Raw genomic sequence first — 12,910 nt, 5'->3', positions numbered from 1 at the left:
CGTTCTGAAATAGGTAGTTTTGGCCAGGAGGAAGGTTAAAATTTACACTTACTGCATGTCTACTCTGTGGCAGCTCAATTACCATTTGGCCCACACAGCATTACGGTAAAGTAGGTGTCTGAAGTTCAGAGGAGGTTGAATGACTTGCCCAAATTGACTTCACTGGTCTGTTTTAGAGCTGAGATTAAAATTTAGGTCTAGGAACAAGGTAGGGAAGAAGGGATGAAGTCATACATACATGGACTTACAGACTACCTGGCACATAGGTGGTGATTGATAAATGGGCGAGTAATAGATAGATTTGCAAATACCCTGGTCCAAAAGGTAATATGACTTCTTATTGGCCCACTCTGAGCAGAGAGCCCTGATTATAGTGGTACTTTATGCTATACAAGAAGCAGAAGCTAATGTTCTACAGCTTTTTGCCTCACTGATTAATGATAATTTTTTAAGTACCTTGTAACTCAATTAGTTTCTTTATTTATAAAAGGTGGCACAGCATTCTCTGTAACAGATTTTCCAACGGAGTAATAAAGACCATAAAATGCTTTGCAAACATGAATGGTTATGGAGCTCATAATACAATGAAGCATAAATAACACAACTGAAATCATGTTCCCACTAAATGAGTCACTCTTAAAGCTTTCAGATGATCATCTGGATCTCTTACATGACTCACTCTTACGTGCACATGATCAAATGTCTCGGTAACTTGGACCAATGGGCCCATGACTCTCGTTCCTACATTAAAGTTGTTTTCTGAAAGCTATTTGTGACCTGGACAGGTCCGTGTTTTAATAGTCTGTAGAAGACTACAACCACAAGGTTTCACAAAGGATGATTTGTATATTTAGGGTTTAATTTCCAGTCAGGTGAATGTTCTGCTCAGCTTACTTCTCCACAAAAGGAGTATTTGCTATTGAGGGGTGGGGGAAAAAAGGGAGCCTTAGGATGTGAGGATTTGAAAGAGCACGCTAGCTAGCATGGGTCTGTGGAAAGCCACTAGAGGCAGGTGTCTCGGGTTCAAATCCAGCTTCCCAACCAGTGAGCTTAGACCTTGAACAAGTTCTGCAACTCTGAATCCTACATTCCTTGTCTAAAGATCAGGATAAGGAGAGTTTCCTCTGGGTGGATGTAACAAATAAATGAGAGAAAACCACCAGCACAGTTCTAGTCACATAATAGCTTAGGTTCCATATTCTTTCCAAGGTCTCACAGCTTTGGAGTAGAGGAGAGGCAGAGAGCCAGTCTGTGGCAATTCTAAGGCTGGATTTTTTTTTAACTGTCACACTATCTCTGTTTTGTTTCTCTACAGTATATAAATCTGAATTGCTATCATTTTAATTTCTTTCCATTTTAAAGGAAAAATTCACCAGTTATAGAAAATTAAATATCAGATAAATTGGGGGGAAATGAAGGAAATACAAGACAAATACATAATATTTAACTCTAACTGTAGAATATATAGAGGAGTACTTGTAAAATATCTGCCAAAATATTTCGGAAAATTATAGACTTCACTCCTTTAGAATTAAAATTCAGCTCTATATGAATATGCAACTTTTGTAACAAGCCCATCCAAGATGTTCCAGGAAAAAAAAAACCCTCAAATAAAATAACGACCCTTCTCCCTCAATGTAAACATAACATGAAAGTTTTCAATTTTTTTCATCTTTTAAAATAATTATAGATTCACAGAAAGTTGCAAGCGTAGTAAAGAGAGGTCTCATTCACCTCTATAATTTTAGTAATTTAAGTCATATTCTTATTCATTTCTGGCATCTGCTTTATGTCTGTCTGGATCAGCGTTATTTTATATCTTTACCCAAGGTAGGCACCTTCTTTGTCATTCAGATTTGCACAATGCTTTAAGTGTTAATGATGCAGAATATCTGGAAACAATGATATACCTGTTTGTTTTCCCCTTCAGTTTTAGCAATCCAAACAATTTTTGATAATCCTATCTTAGAGTTATTGTTAGAAAGCTAACTTTTAATCATTATGTGCCCTGCCTCTGTCCCCTAGACCTCCTTTCCCCATGTGGCTCCTTTAGAAAGTTGTTTTCTCTCTTAGGTCTGGGTATCTGAATTACTGAGGAAATATATCACCAAAAGTGGGGGCATACACCTGCATACACATCACTCATTTCTCCAGGCATTCGACAAATTATGATGAAGTGACAACACTGTGCCAAAGTCTGTTATTTGTACTGAGTATACTGGTTGTCAACGTGGCAGAGTCAGTCTCTGCCCTCATGGACTTCTGGTCCACTGAGAAAGATGGCAAAGTTCAAAGCTGCTTGTTACAGAAGAAGAAAGGCCAGGTATTGTAGACTTCTTTTCCAGGTGGATCTAACTTAGTTTGTGGTTTCGGGAAGGCTTCCTCGAAGAAGAGAAGTGAAGGAAGGATGTGAAAACAAGTGAGTATTATGTTACGGATTAATGTTCTTGGTTTGCTTTTTTTTTGTACCTCAAGCGCAATCCTGATTTGTTTTTACTTTTTCCTCCAGAATTTTTCAAGATTGTTAATAAATTTCTCCAATAGATGGTGCTGTATACAATGTAAAGCTACTTATTTCGGCGCTCTATTGCTTCTACAATCTAACCTGACACTTTAAAATTACTATTGTCTCATGGCTGATAAATTAAAAACAAGTAAGTTCAATAGAAATCAATCAAAATAGAAATTTTTAACTGAGAAGTCTGTTTCTAAAATATTGTTGAAATAGTTAGATGATAAGCTGTGGAAAATTTATTTTTTGTGACATTATAAGTATCAATTGTCGTTCCCCCCTTCAATTTACAAAATAGTAAAATTATTTAATCTAAAATGTATTATCTTAAAATCTCATTTGCTTTCATCTGAAAGTTAAGTAATGACAAGTGAGAGAATATTTTCCTAGCATTATACATTGTTTGGAGAACTTCAGGAACATTTTGTTCCAGTACAGCGACTAGCATTTTAAAATTATAGCATAATTCACATATCCTCAAAGCATTCTTGTGACACTTAGCAACGGTTTTGATTTTAAAACTGAAGAGATGCGTAAAATAAACTTGATACATTGTCCAGAGCAGTGCTGATAAAAAGAAATATAATGCAAGTCCCACATGTAATTTTAAATTTTCTCATAGCCACACTAAGAAATAAAAAGATACAGGTGAAATTAATTTTAACGATGTTATATTTAGGCCAGTATATCCAAAATATTACCATTTCAACATGTAACCAGTGTAAAAATTATATATATATATTTGAGGGCTACTATTTTTCATATATCTGGTGTATTTTACATTTTCAGCACATCTCAATTTATACAAGCCCCATTTCAAGTGCTAGATAGCCACCTGTACTTGGCTACTGTCTGGGATGGTACGGGATTAGAGCTTCTCAGTCTCTTCAGTTTTTAAGTTAAGACCTTTAAGGAGGAAGGATTCTTCTACCAATAAATACTCCCAGGTCCAGCATAACCACAAACTACAAGAAGCCCCTGGGATCAGACTTTGGAGGCACAATTTTAAAAATGTTTAATTGAACTTTGTGAGTTTAATTAAAGTAAGGTTTTAATTAAACTTACAATTTGGTATACTTTAAAGGTGTTTTTGGGTGGAGTAGCTGAAAATTTTGTTCTGTGGTATCTCTGTCTCTGCTGAGAAACCACGAATGGACAAGTGCTAGAACAAGATCTATGTCTGCTGCCAGAGAGAAGAGTTGCTCCTGTCACATGATACCACAGTGGTAACAGCAGGTTCTTCACACCCAGACCAACTGTCCTCTGTGTCACTCAAGCCTCTTTTTTCAACAGAGCTTTGCTGACACACCTGCTTCATTTGTGTAGCTGCTAATGCTCTGGTCTCTGAGCTTGCTGCTGACAGAAACGGTTCTTAGTTCCACCCTGTTTTGCAACGACAATTTTTCCTGAACACATACCATATCCTTTTGAGTCATACATGATAAGAAGGTTACCTGATTAATAATGGAAAATTTAAACAGCAGCTGACATTTATGTCACATTTTTGTTCCACATGAAGCACTTTCATAGGCATCCTTCATTTGAGATTATACAGAGGCAAGGGAGTATTGTAGAAAAACAACTGGATTTAAAGTCAGAAGTCTAGATTTTGGAAGTCTACATCTACCTATTATTTCCTGTGGTTGGTGGTAGTGACTAAGTGAAAGTCACCATTATTGATTGTGAGCAGGTGGTGTCTTTGTGTGATTTGGAAAAGGGACTGACTTTGATGGACATGGCCCTGCTGGCTTATGGCTTGGCAACTAGACAGTAGCTTTGAGAAAATTAGATAAGCGCCTTCCTTCGTCCTGCAGGCCAGTGTCAAAGCATACAGCTTGGCAAGGGGAATAGGCAAGATTTCAGTCCCCACTTGCTCTCCTTCACAAGTATACATGGCAGCTGTGACTATGACTAGCATCCTAACATCTTGAGTGGTTCTCATATATCAGAGATTGTGCTAAGAACTTTACATATATTAGCTCATTTGTTCCTCATTCGTTCTCTATGAGGTACACTCACTTTATAGATTTAAAGTTTAGAGAGATTAATTGGTTAAGGTCCCACAGCTAGTTAAGGGTGGAGCCAGGATGAGAATTCTGATCTGTGTGACGCCCATAGACCATTCATTACATTGGGCAAATTATCCTTCTCCTTGAACTTGTCTTTCTCTGGAGTTATCTAACCACTAAATTTGATTGTGCACATAGAATGTCTTTGCAAATTTTAAAATACTATAAAACCACAATTGAATCCTTATAATTGTGTTGTTTAGTATAAACCAGTGATGAAAATATTGGCTAAGATGATTTTTAAATACCTGGGTTTTAAGATTTTCAGAGAAGAGGGTGCAACAGGACTGGTTATAGAAGTAGCATATATATGAGTCATAAAGTAACTCATAGAATTCATTTGTGGAAAAGAGAGTTAAAAAGGAGACATTTATAAATGGCAGGTATTATGAAGGGTAACTTGCTACAGATGACAGATAAGGCTTAATTGTTATGAACTGAGGAATAAATAAAATAATAGTAGAATAATTTATTTCTCTTTTTCTTTAGGGAATTCTTGAGTGATCTGGTCACTTGTGTAATTAATTTATATACTATTTTTATCCTGCTAATTAACAACTATTCAGAACAACAGATGGTGAGGGTTGGTTGGGGGGAGGGCAGAGTGGAAGGGTTGAATGTAACACAAAACCTCTTAAACTGTGGTTATGCTTCTTATCCCATGAAAATTTTGACTAGCTGGATGCTGAAGGAAATACAAGGGTTGGTGTTTTTAGAGACAGATTGATTTTTATTTATGCCTGTCCATTTTTAGAGAGGGCATGTTCCAATAAGAAAGAAGTGTCTTTGGGAACAGAAGAGTGGTGGTTAAGTGGAGCTTGCGCGTGGTATGAAACCTGATTAATTGAGCTACAGTTGTGAAAGGTGTGTATAGTGGTTCTTTCATTATTATTGTTTTAAAATTTAATATAGGAAGAAAACCACCTTGAAAATTTAGTTTGCATTTTTGCTGCAGTGGCCTCCAGTGCTTGATTCCTTAAACCTAGAAGTATTTACATTTCCTTTTAATTGTCTAAAATGGAAGCCGGTCTTTAAAAATGTAGCACAGAAACTCTACCTACTATTTCCAAGGTAATACATAGAATCCGGGACAGAAGGCTGCATCATCATTTCTTTAAAACATCCTAGTATGGCAATATTTGGGGCATCATTTGTCGAAGCAAAGATATGACTAATTCCTATTTGAAAACTAGTTTATTCAAAACAAAACGAAGACATGTCAGCACGAAATCATAGAAGTCCATTCCATAAATAAATCTTAAAAAATTCTACTTCTGCCTGAAAGGACACACTATAATCTATACTCAGAAATTAAGGAGAATGTATTATTAGAATATTTAGTGTTTTTGCTAAAACTGCAGTGTCCCTTGAGGTTGCCACTGGCCATATGCAGCTATTTAAAATTAATTAAAATTGAATAAAAAATTACTTTATTCAGTTGCACTAGCCACATTTAAAGTACTCAAGTGTCATAAGTGACTAGTAATTATTGTTGGAAAGCACAATATAGAATATTTCCAACATTGTAGAAAGTTCTATTGAACACCACTGTCTTAGAATATTCAATCTTCTTCCTAGAATATTGTTACTTTCTCAGAACTTTCCTCAAAGTAAATGCTCCTCTTTAATTTCTTTTTTTCTCTTGGAGATTAATGAAGTTTGGAGTAGAAGAAATAGAATGATGAGAACTTTCCTCAGAAAGCTACATTATTATAACAAGGTTCCGTCTTCTGACCACTCATTCGCTTTCGATGAGTGTCTAAATCAGCACTGTGCCCAATACTGGTCATTCAAAGGTGATTCAGACATGTACCCTGCCCTCAGGAACTTAAAATATTAAGGCAGCAATCCATTAAAAAGAAGACAAACCTGTGTTGTAGATGTTATATTTTAAAAATTAGTAATCTACGTTAGCATTTAAGAAATATTTTTATATTTTTCCTTAAAACAAACAAAAAAACCGCGTCCTTTGTGAAAAACCCATTTCTCTTATTGTCTCCATTTTTTAATCCTGAATCATCTGTATTGTTTTATCATTTTGAAAATGCTTATTTAATTCATTCTCTTAGGATTTATTCTTTCAAAATTTTTGATTGATTTTCTAATAAATTTCCTTATGAGTCACTATATTTCCATGCTTTAAAATAAGGTAAGAAAAATTAGAAATCTTAATTATCATTGCATGTTCCTATCCATTTGAATCGTCTGAAGGTGTAGATGGTATGTGATATAAATATCAGTATTACATAACATTTAAAATGACTGTACTTCTGGATCTTTAAATCTAGAGGTTTGCAGGAATTTCCCTCTTTCTTCTTTATAAGACATGCATTACTAAAATATGGGGCTATAGTGAGAAGTCTTTGAAAATGTAGAATTTGATTTTAACCCTGGTGCTACTTAGTCGTGGTAACCTTAGATAAGTTACTTGCCATCTATAATGTGGCATTAAAACTTCCTACTTTGTAGTACTCTGCTTTCATTTTAAATTTTCATATATAAAGGCATCAATCAATGCCTCATGCATGCTAGAGACACTCAACAATTATTAGTTTCTTCCTACCTTGCTGTACAGACATCTTAAAATTCTAGGTTGGCTGTGATTAACTGTGTCTTATTACAAAACTTTCGGCATGACAATTTCTTTTTCCAAAGAATAAATATAATAGAGACAAGGGCTGTATTTCATAAGTGCTTCACATAATTATTTTTTCTCAACAACAACCTTATAAAGTAAGGAAGGTAATCTCCATTTGACAGAAGTAACAGGCTCACCGGAATCAAAGAATTTGCTCATGGTCATCCCTCAAACAGTCTCGGGTCTGTCTAGCTTCTTTATCTACACTTTAAAGCCAGAAGAAACTATGCTGGAAGCATTCCAAAAAAGAGTGAATTAAACGCTAAGAGAGTGAATTTCATGTTACTTGAGTTATATTTTCAATAAAGCTGCTATTTATAACAATTTGTAGATTAGGTAGTCAGTGTAAAGATTATCTTTATTTTATGGTAAGCTTGGTTCTAAAACTCTGCATCAAGTATCTACTCTCAAAACAAATCTATTCCCAATATCTACTAAGAGAAACTGCTATGATTCTAAGGGTCAGACAGCCTATAGAAGGTATATATGACAAAGTGATATGCTGGGCTATGTATTAGTCTTACTAGGTCAAAGAATAAGACACCGAAGCACCAAAGGCTCTAATAATTAGCTTAAACTTATTAAAAAAAACTCACTATAGCCCAAGAGAAATTAAAAATTCATAAAAAACACTGAAGTAATATGGGAGAAAACAGATCAAAGAAAGGGTTGGGAAATAATAATTCCAAAAATAAAATGTGAATGTATTTTCTTAAAAATGCTCTGCATACTTTGCATACCTTCCATTATTATTTCACCCCCTCCTTATACATTTTTGACTTAGAAAACTTTCTTGGGTTTTGGAAAGACTGACGCATTTGATTAAAGACTGAAAGAATCATCAGAGCATTTGTACATTAATATCATAGGGGAAAAAGTTTGTTAGATTAAATGGAACTTCATGCCCGAGAAACAGAAAACAGCAATAAATGCTGAGGAATCTGATTCCCAGCTTCAAATATAAACGTATGAAATTCAAGGACCGTTTCTTTTAGTCTAATCATTTTTTTTGATTGCTGCCTCAGATGTGTACAGAAACAAGGAGCCGTCATAATTACCTTCATCCATGCCATTAAGTAATTCGGTTAAATCTTCATTTTTACTGTCAAATTGATGCTCCTTCCATGTTTCGCCATTTTCGCTTCGAAGAACAATGAGTTCTCTCTCTTTTCCTCTCATAGACCCAAAGTGAGGGATTTCCACTATGACAGGGCTGGAAAAAAAGTCACATGATTTTGGTATCAAATTAAATATATTTATAGTACTGTACTTAAAAAAAAAGTTTCATTAACAGTATTCATTTGAAAATCAGAGGTGCCACTAAGGTTGGGAATGATTTCAAAGCTGCAGAATCATTTGCTAATTAAATAATATATTAGAAGCTTGAAGACATGCCATCATTCATTCATTCACAAACAATTCTTGAGAGCCTACTGTAGGTTAGGCATTTGATTTAATTGGGGGGCGGAGAGGGAGATATTTAGTACATATAAAAAAGAAATTTTGAATCAAGGAATTGAAAATTATTAAAATAGACCGTAAGAAAGAAGTTGGTCCATTTTGAAAAACACAATAGGTATATTATATTATACGAAACGCTAATAATTTAAAAGGACACAGTCATTTCTTTGAAAAAGAAATTCTGTAAATTTCCTATTTTGAAGATTACTGATATTTTTCCTCCTTAGCAAGAAAATAATCACTATAACAATCCACTCCTGCCAATAGTCAGTCAGTTTCCATGACTTTCATGGCCCATGTAGTTGATAGTTTCTCTGATTTTCAATTTGTGAAATAGTAGTGGGCAGCTTAATTTCCTAGCTCTAGTATAACCTGCACAGGAATATTTAAATTTTCTGAAAAAGCACTTGTTTGTTTGCAATTATCATATAATAAAATATTAATTTTTGACAGTGTCCTTTTGCAAAAGAATGTGAAAGAATGGCTGCAAATTGAAGATAGCCAATCAAGGAATAATTTTGTTAAATTTTAAAATAGGATACATGCTAAAAAAGATGAATGGAAGTAAGCAGACCACAATCACACACAGTTTATGTAGTTGGATTGTGCAGCTTTCTTTTATGACATTTAAGTAGACAGTATCATTATTCTCCTACAGAGGTTGTATGTAACCTCATCTCTTGACCTATACGTTTACATACATGTGACAACAGAAGATACAGACTTAAATAGGTAAGAGCATAAAAAGGGATAGTCATTGTAATGATCAAATAACATAAATAAAAACACATGACTATTTGTTTTATGACAAATGTGCTCGCTTAAAAAGGGAGGATAAATATAATCATTTTATTTTGGCAAAACAGTTCTAATTAATTCTAATTAAGGATGAAAAATTCTTTATAATGCTTTCATTTTATGATAGGTAGAAACAAAGTCAACTATTCCTAGTAGTGTTAATAATTTCAGAGTTACATTATTTACTGTAGTTTTTAATCACACCTGACGATCGGACATTTAATTTTTTTATTTTGAGAACTAGATACAATCTTTGCAGGCTAATGTATCAGATACTGTCTCTGTAAATATTTAAGGAAGGAGGCTTTGTGCATGACATTTAACGAGACTGGAGAGAAGGTATGAACAAGGGTCTCTGACCAAGGTGAAAGCCAAGCATAACTTTTCATAACAGGTTTCTTCATGCAGACTGCCAAGGCAAATACGCCAATCAAATAGACAAGCAAACAAACAACAAATACCAACACATTTTAGCTTAAACGAAACAAAACAATTTAATAAACAGTAGAATAGTCTATCTACTGCCTATTTGGTTTTCTTTAAATATCTTTTATTCCTGACATTTTTCAAAATCAGTTTGCTTTTTGATCACTGTTCCTTCTCAAAGCCCAAGAAAATTACTCAGTACACCTAAGTACTTTAAAAAAAAAATGTAACTCCACACACATACACACGTATGCACGCGCGCGTGCACACACACACACACACACACACACATCATTTAAAGCAAATGTTGATCTGAAGCCTGCAAATGCCTTCTCCTACACTAGGTTAAAATTAGACTGTAGTATGTCTTAAAAACCATCATATTCAGTCAAAACATTTCAAATTAAAGAAAGGTTTACAAAAGCACAACGTTATGAAAGCAGAATGCTTGCAGTGAATTCCACATGCTTGAAAGCACAAGATAGGTAGCGGTGCTACATTAAGTCAAGCCACTATGATTTTTTTTCCTTTCAGTGACACACATCACCTGAAAGCATTAACAACTGAAACAGTAAAAATAAACTTAAGACAAGAATAAGACCATGGGTATGACAGAAAAAAATTGAAAATGGAAAAAGAATTGTAGACATTCTATATCTTGTCTATGAAGATCCTACCCAATAAATTTTGTTCCTTGAGGCCCAAGCTGCAGGATTCGGCTAACCAAGCTCTCACCCTCATTTACAGGGGGAGGATTGGTAGGAAGATGCAGTTTACTGAATAACATCCATGCAGCAGGAAGAGAAACGAGAAGGGGAAATTGTGAACAAACTGTCAGTCACGACAGAGCCTGCCTGATTTGCACCCAAGTGCCACCTCAGAAAATGAATTTTTTTTTTTATAAAATACCATATCACAATGGATTGTTACCTTAACGATTATCTTTAAAAGGACGTGTACCCAAAGTAGCCATTTATTCAATGTGTTGATATAATTCCAGCATCTGTATTTTTTCCCTAAGAATGGTGCCTTGACTACTACAGGGGCTATTGAGGTTTCGTGCACTCACTGAGCAGAGAACATGCTTCTTGGTTAGTAAAAGCTTTGACCAGCAAACTGAGTTAAGGAAGTATCAGCCTACTAGCTTTTTCACAGAATTATACAGCTTTGTGACCTCTGACACTACACAAAAGGCATACTCAATCAAAATGGTCCAACTAAGTAGTTATAACAGTTAACTACTTGAGTTAACAAGGGTAAAGAAAATCAAAGATGTGGTTATGAAGGCCAAGATTAAAATTGGCAAGATAACTTACCCTAAAAATTGTGCCCCTGCAGGACCCATTTCTACCAGCCTACTGGCTAATCCCTCTCCTTCCACCATGGGGGGTGGGTTGGCCAGTTTATGTCTCTTTACCAAACGGCAGGTGATGCGGGTGGGGGCCGTACACTTGCGTGGTGGAATGATGATTCTCATCCCGTGGTGACGGCTTCCTCTCATGGAGCCACCTCTTGCGTCCACCATAAAGCTAACCAGAAACCTGCGGGGAGAAGATCAGAGGCCAAATCAGGGACAGAAATAAACTGTCTCAGTGGTGGATTTTGAAATTAAATGTTAAAGCTTAAAGTGACAGACAATGTAGCTATCATTTCCTCTCTTTAAAAAATAAATCGGAAGAAAATACAGTGGAGTCACATCAAACATGCATTTAACTTGAGAACTGGGTAAAAAGTGAAACACGACAACTTACTTTCGGTGGAACATGGCCCCCTAAGAGAAGCCAACCACTCTGTCAACTACTCAAATGGAAGGAATGGTGAATGTTTCAAAGTTGGATAAAAACTGACTATTAAAGGACTGTCGTGCATTTAAAAACAGAAAAACAAAACCACTGTATGTGGTCTCTGTGGGTAGTTTAAGCTATACTGAACAGTCATTTTAACAATAAATGGTTTATCCATTTGCTGACTATGGAATCTCCCTAAGTAAGATGAAGCTCCACGGTATGTCTTAACATGTACAACTCATAAATAGAATGTATATTTAATCATACCAACACTCAAATTTTTACTACCACCAAGCAGAATATAATAAAAGCAGAAGATGACTAGTTTTGCTAAGGAAATTTTGATGGAGAAGGATTTAATCTTTTCAGTATAAATCTGGCTTTAAAACCATTTAAAATAACTTACATTTGACTATTTGTACAGCAATATAGAAGTGGTAACTTAGACTTTTTAGAAAATGTCTCTAAACTCTATAATTCTGTCATTGGCCTTTATATTAAAGCTAATGAGAAAAATATAAAAATGTAGATGTGCAAGTGTAAAGAAATTGTATCACATCAGGGTAACAGCATATTGCAATTCCTGATTCCTTTGTATCATGTGCTCATGGTAAAAAGTGCTTTGTGAGCCTTCACACCATCATTACAGTGTTGGAAAGCACTCTGGTGAACATAAACCAATGAGCCCAGCATCTGTAAGACTGCAAATCAGACAGTGGAACAGAAACATGGATCTTGGTATTCTAATTTTCACATGTGAAAATATGCTTATTACTGGAACAGCACCGAATGTTGATGATTAGAAAATTGTTTGAATACTAAAGTATTTTGGGGGGGAAAATAATCTCATCCATCAAAATCTTCTTCTGTTTAATCATCTAAAAACAGTTCTAACATCTTGCACATAGACTTTAGGACCCTGCATGGAGGTCCTGTACTGTGAACAATTTCCTAAAGATTAGTCTTTTGACTTCGGAAGAGAAACCTCTTCAACAAAGCAAACTGACTTTCCATCCCCATAAAGAGAGACATAACATGGGGATAATTTTTCAGCCAATACAATTTTCAGAAACAACTGAAACAACAATGAGGTAGAATCAACTTCATACCCTTTTGCTCATTTTGGATTTAGCCATTTTCCTCTGGATTAATTCATTATTTTATAACATTATATCTACTTTGAGAGACTGGGACCACTATGATATTCAATAAGAGGGAA

General features: G+C 35.1%; 1 protein-coding gene across 3 annotated transcripts in view; it reads right to left on the bottom strand.

Annotated features, from left to right (window-relative positions):
- ANK3 (ankyrin 3) overlaps nucleotides 1–12,910 on the bottom strand; it is a 556,993-nt gene that overhangs the window by 45,947 nt on the left and 498,136 nt on the right. For all 3 annotated transcript variants that reach the window (XM_025049361.1, XM_025049362.1, XM_025049363.1), the window contains 2 exons: nucleotides 11,221–11,445; nucleotides 8,278–8,432 (listed from right to left, as the gene is read on the bottom strand). In XM_025049361.1, coding sequence (XP_024905129.1) covers nucleotides 8,278–8,432; nucleotides 11,221–11,445 — 380 coding nt within the window. The remainder of the gene's footprint in view (nucleotides 1–8,277; nucleotides 8,433–11,220; nucleotides 11,446–12,910) is intronic.

Source organism: Pteropus alecto, unplaced genomic scaffold (genome assembly GCF_000325575.1).
Source record: "Pteropus alecto unplaced genomic scaffold, ASM32557v1 scaffold155, whole genome shotgun sequence".
Classification (NCBI taxonomy): domain Eukaryota; kingdom Metazoa; phylum Chordata; class Mammalia; order Chiroptera; family Pteropodidae; genus Pteropus; species Pteropus alecto.
This window is presented reverse-complemented; position numbering and strand designations above follow the sequence as displayed.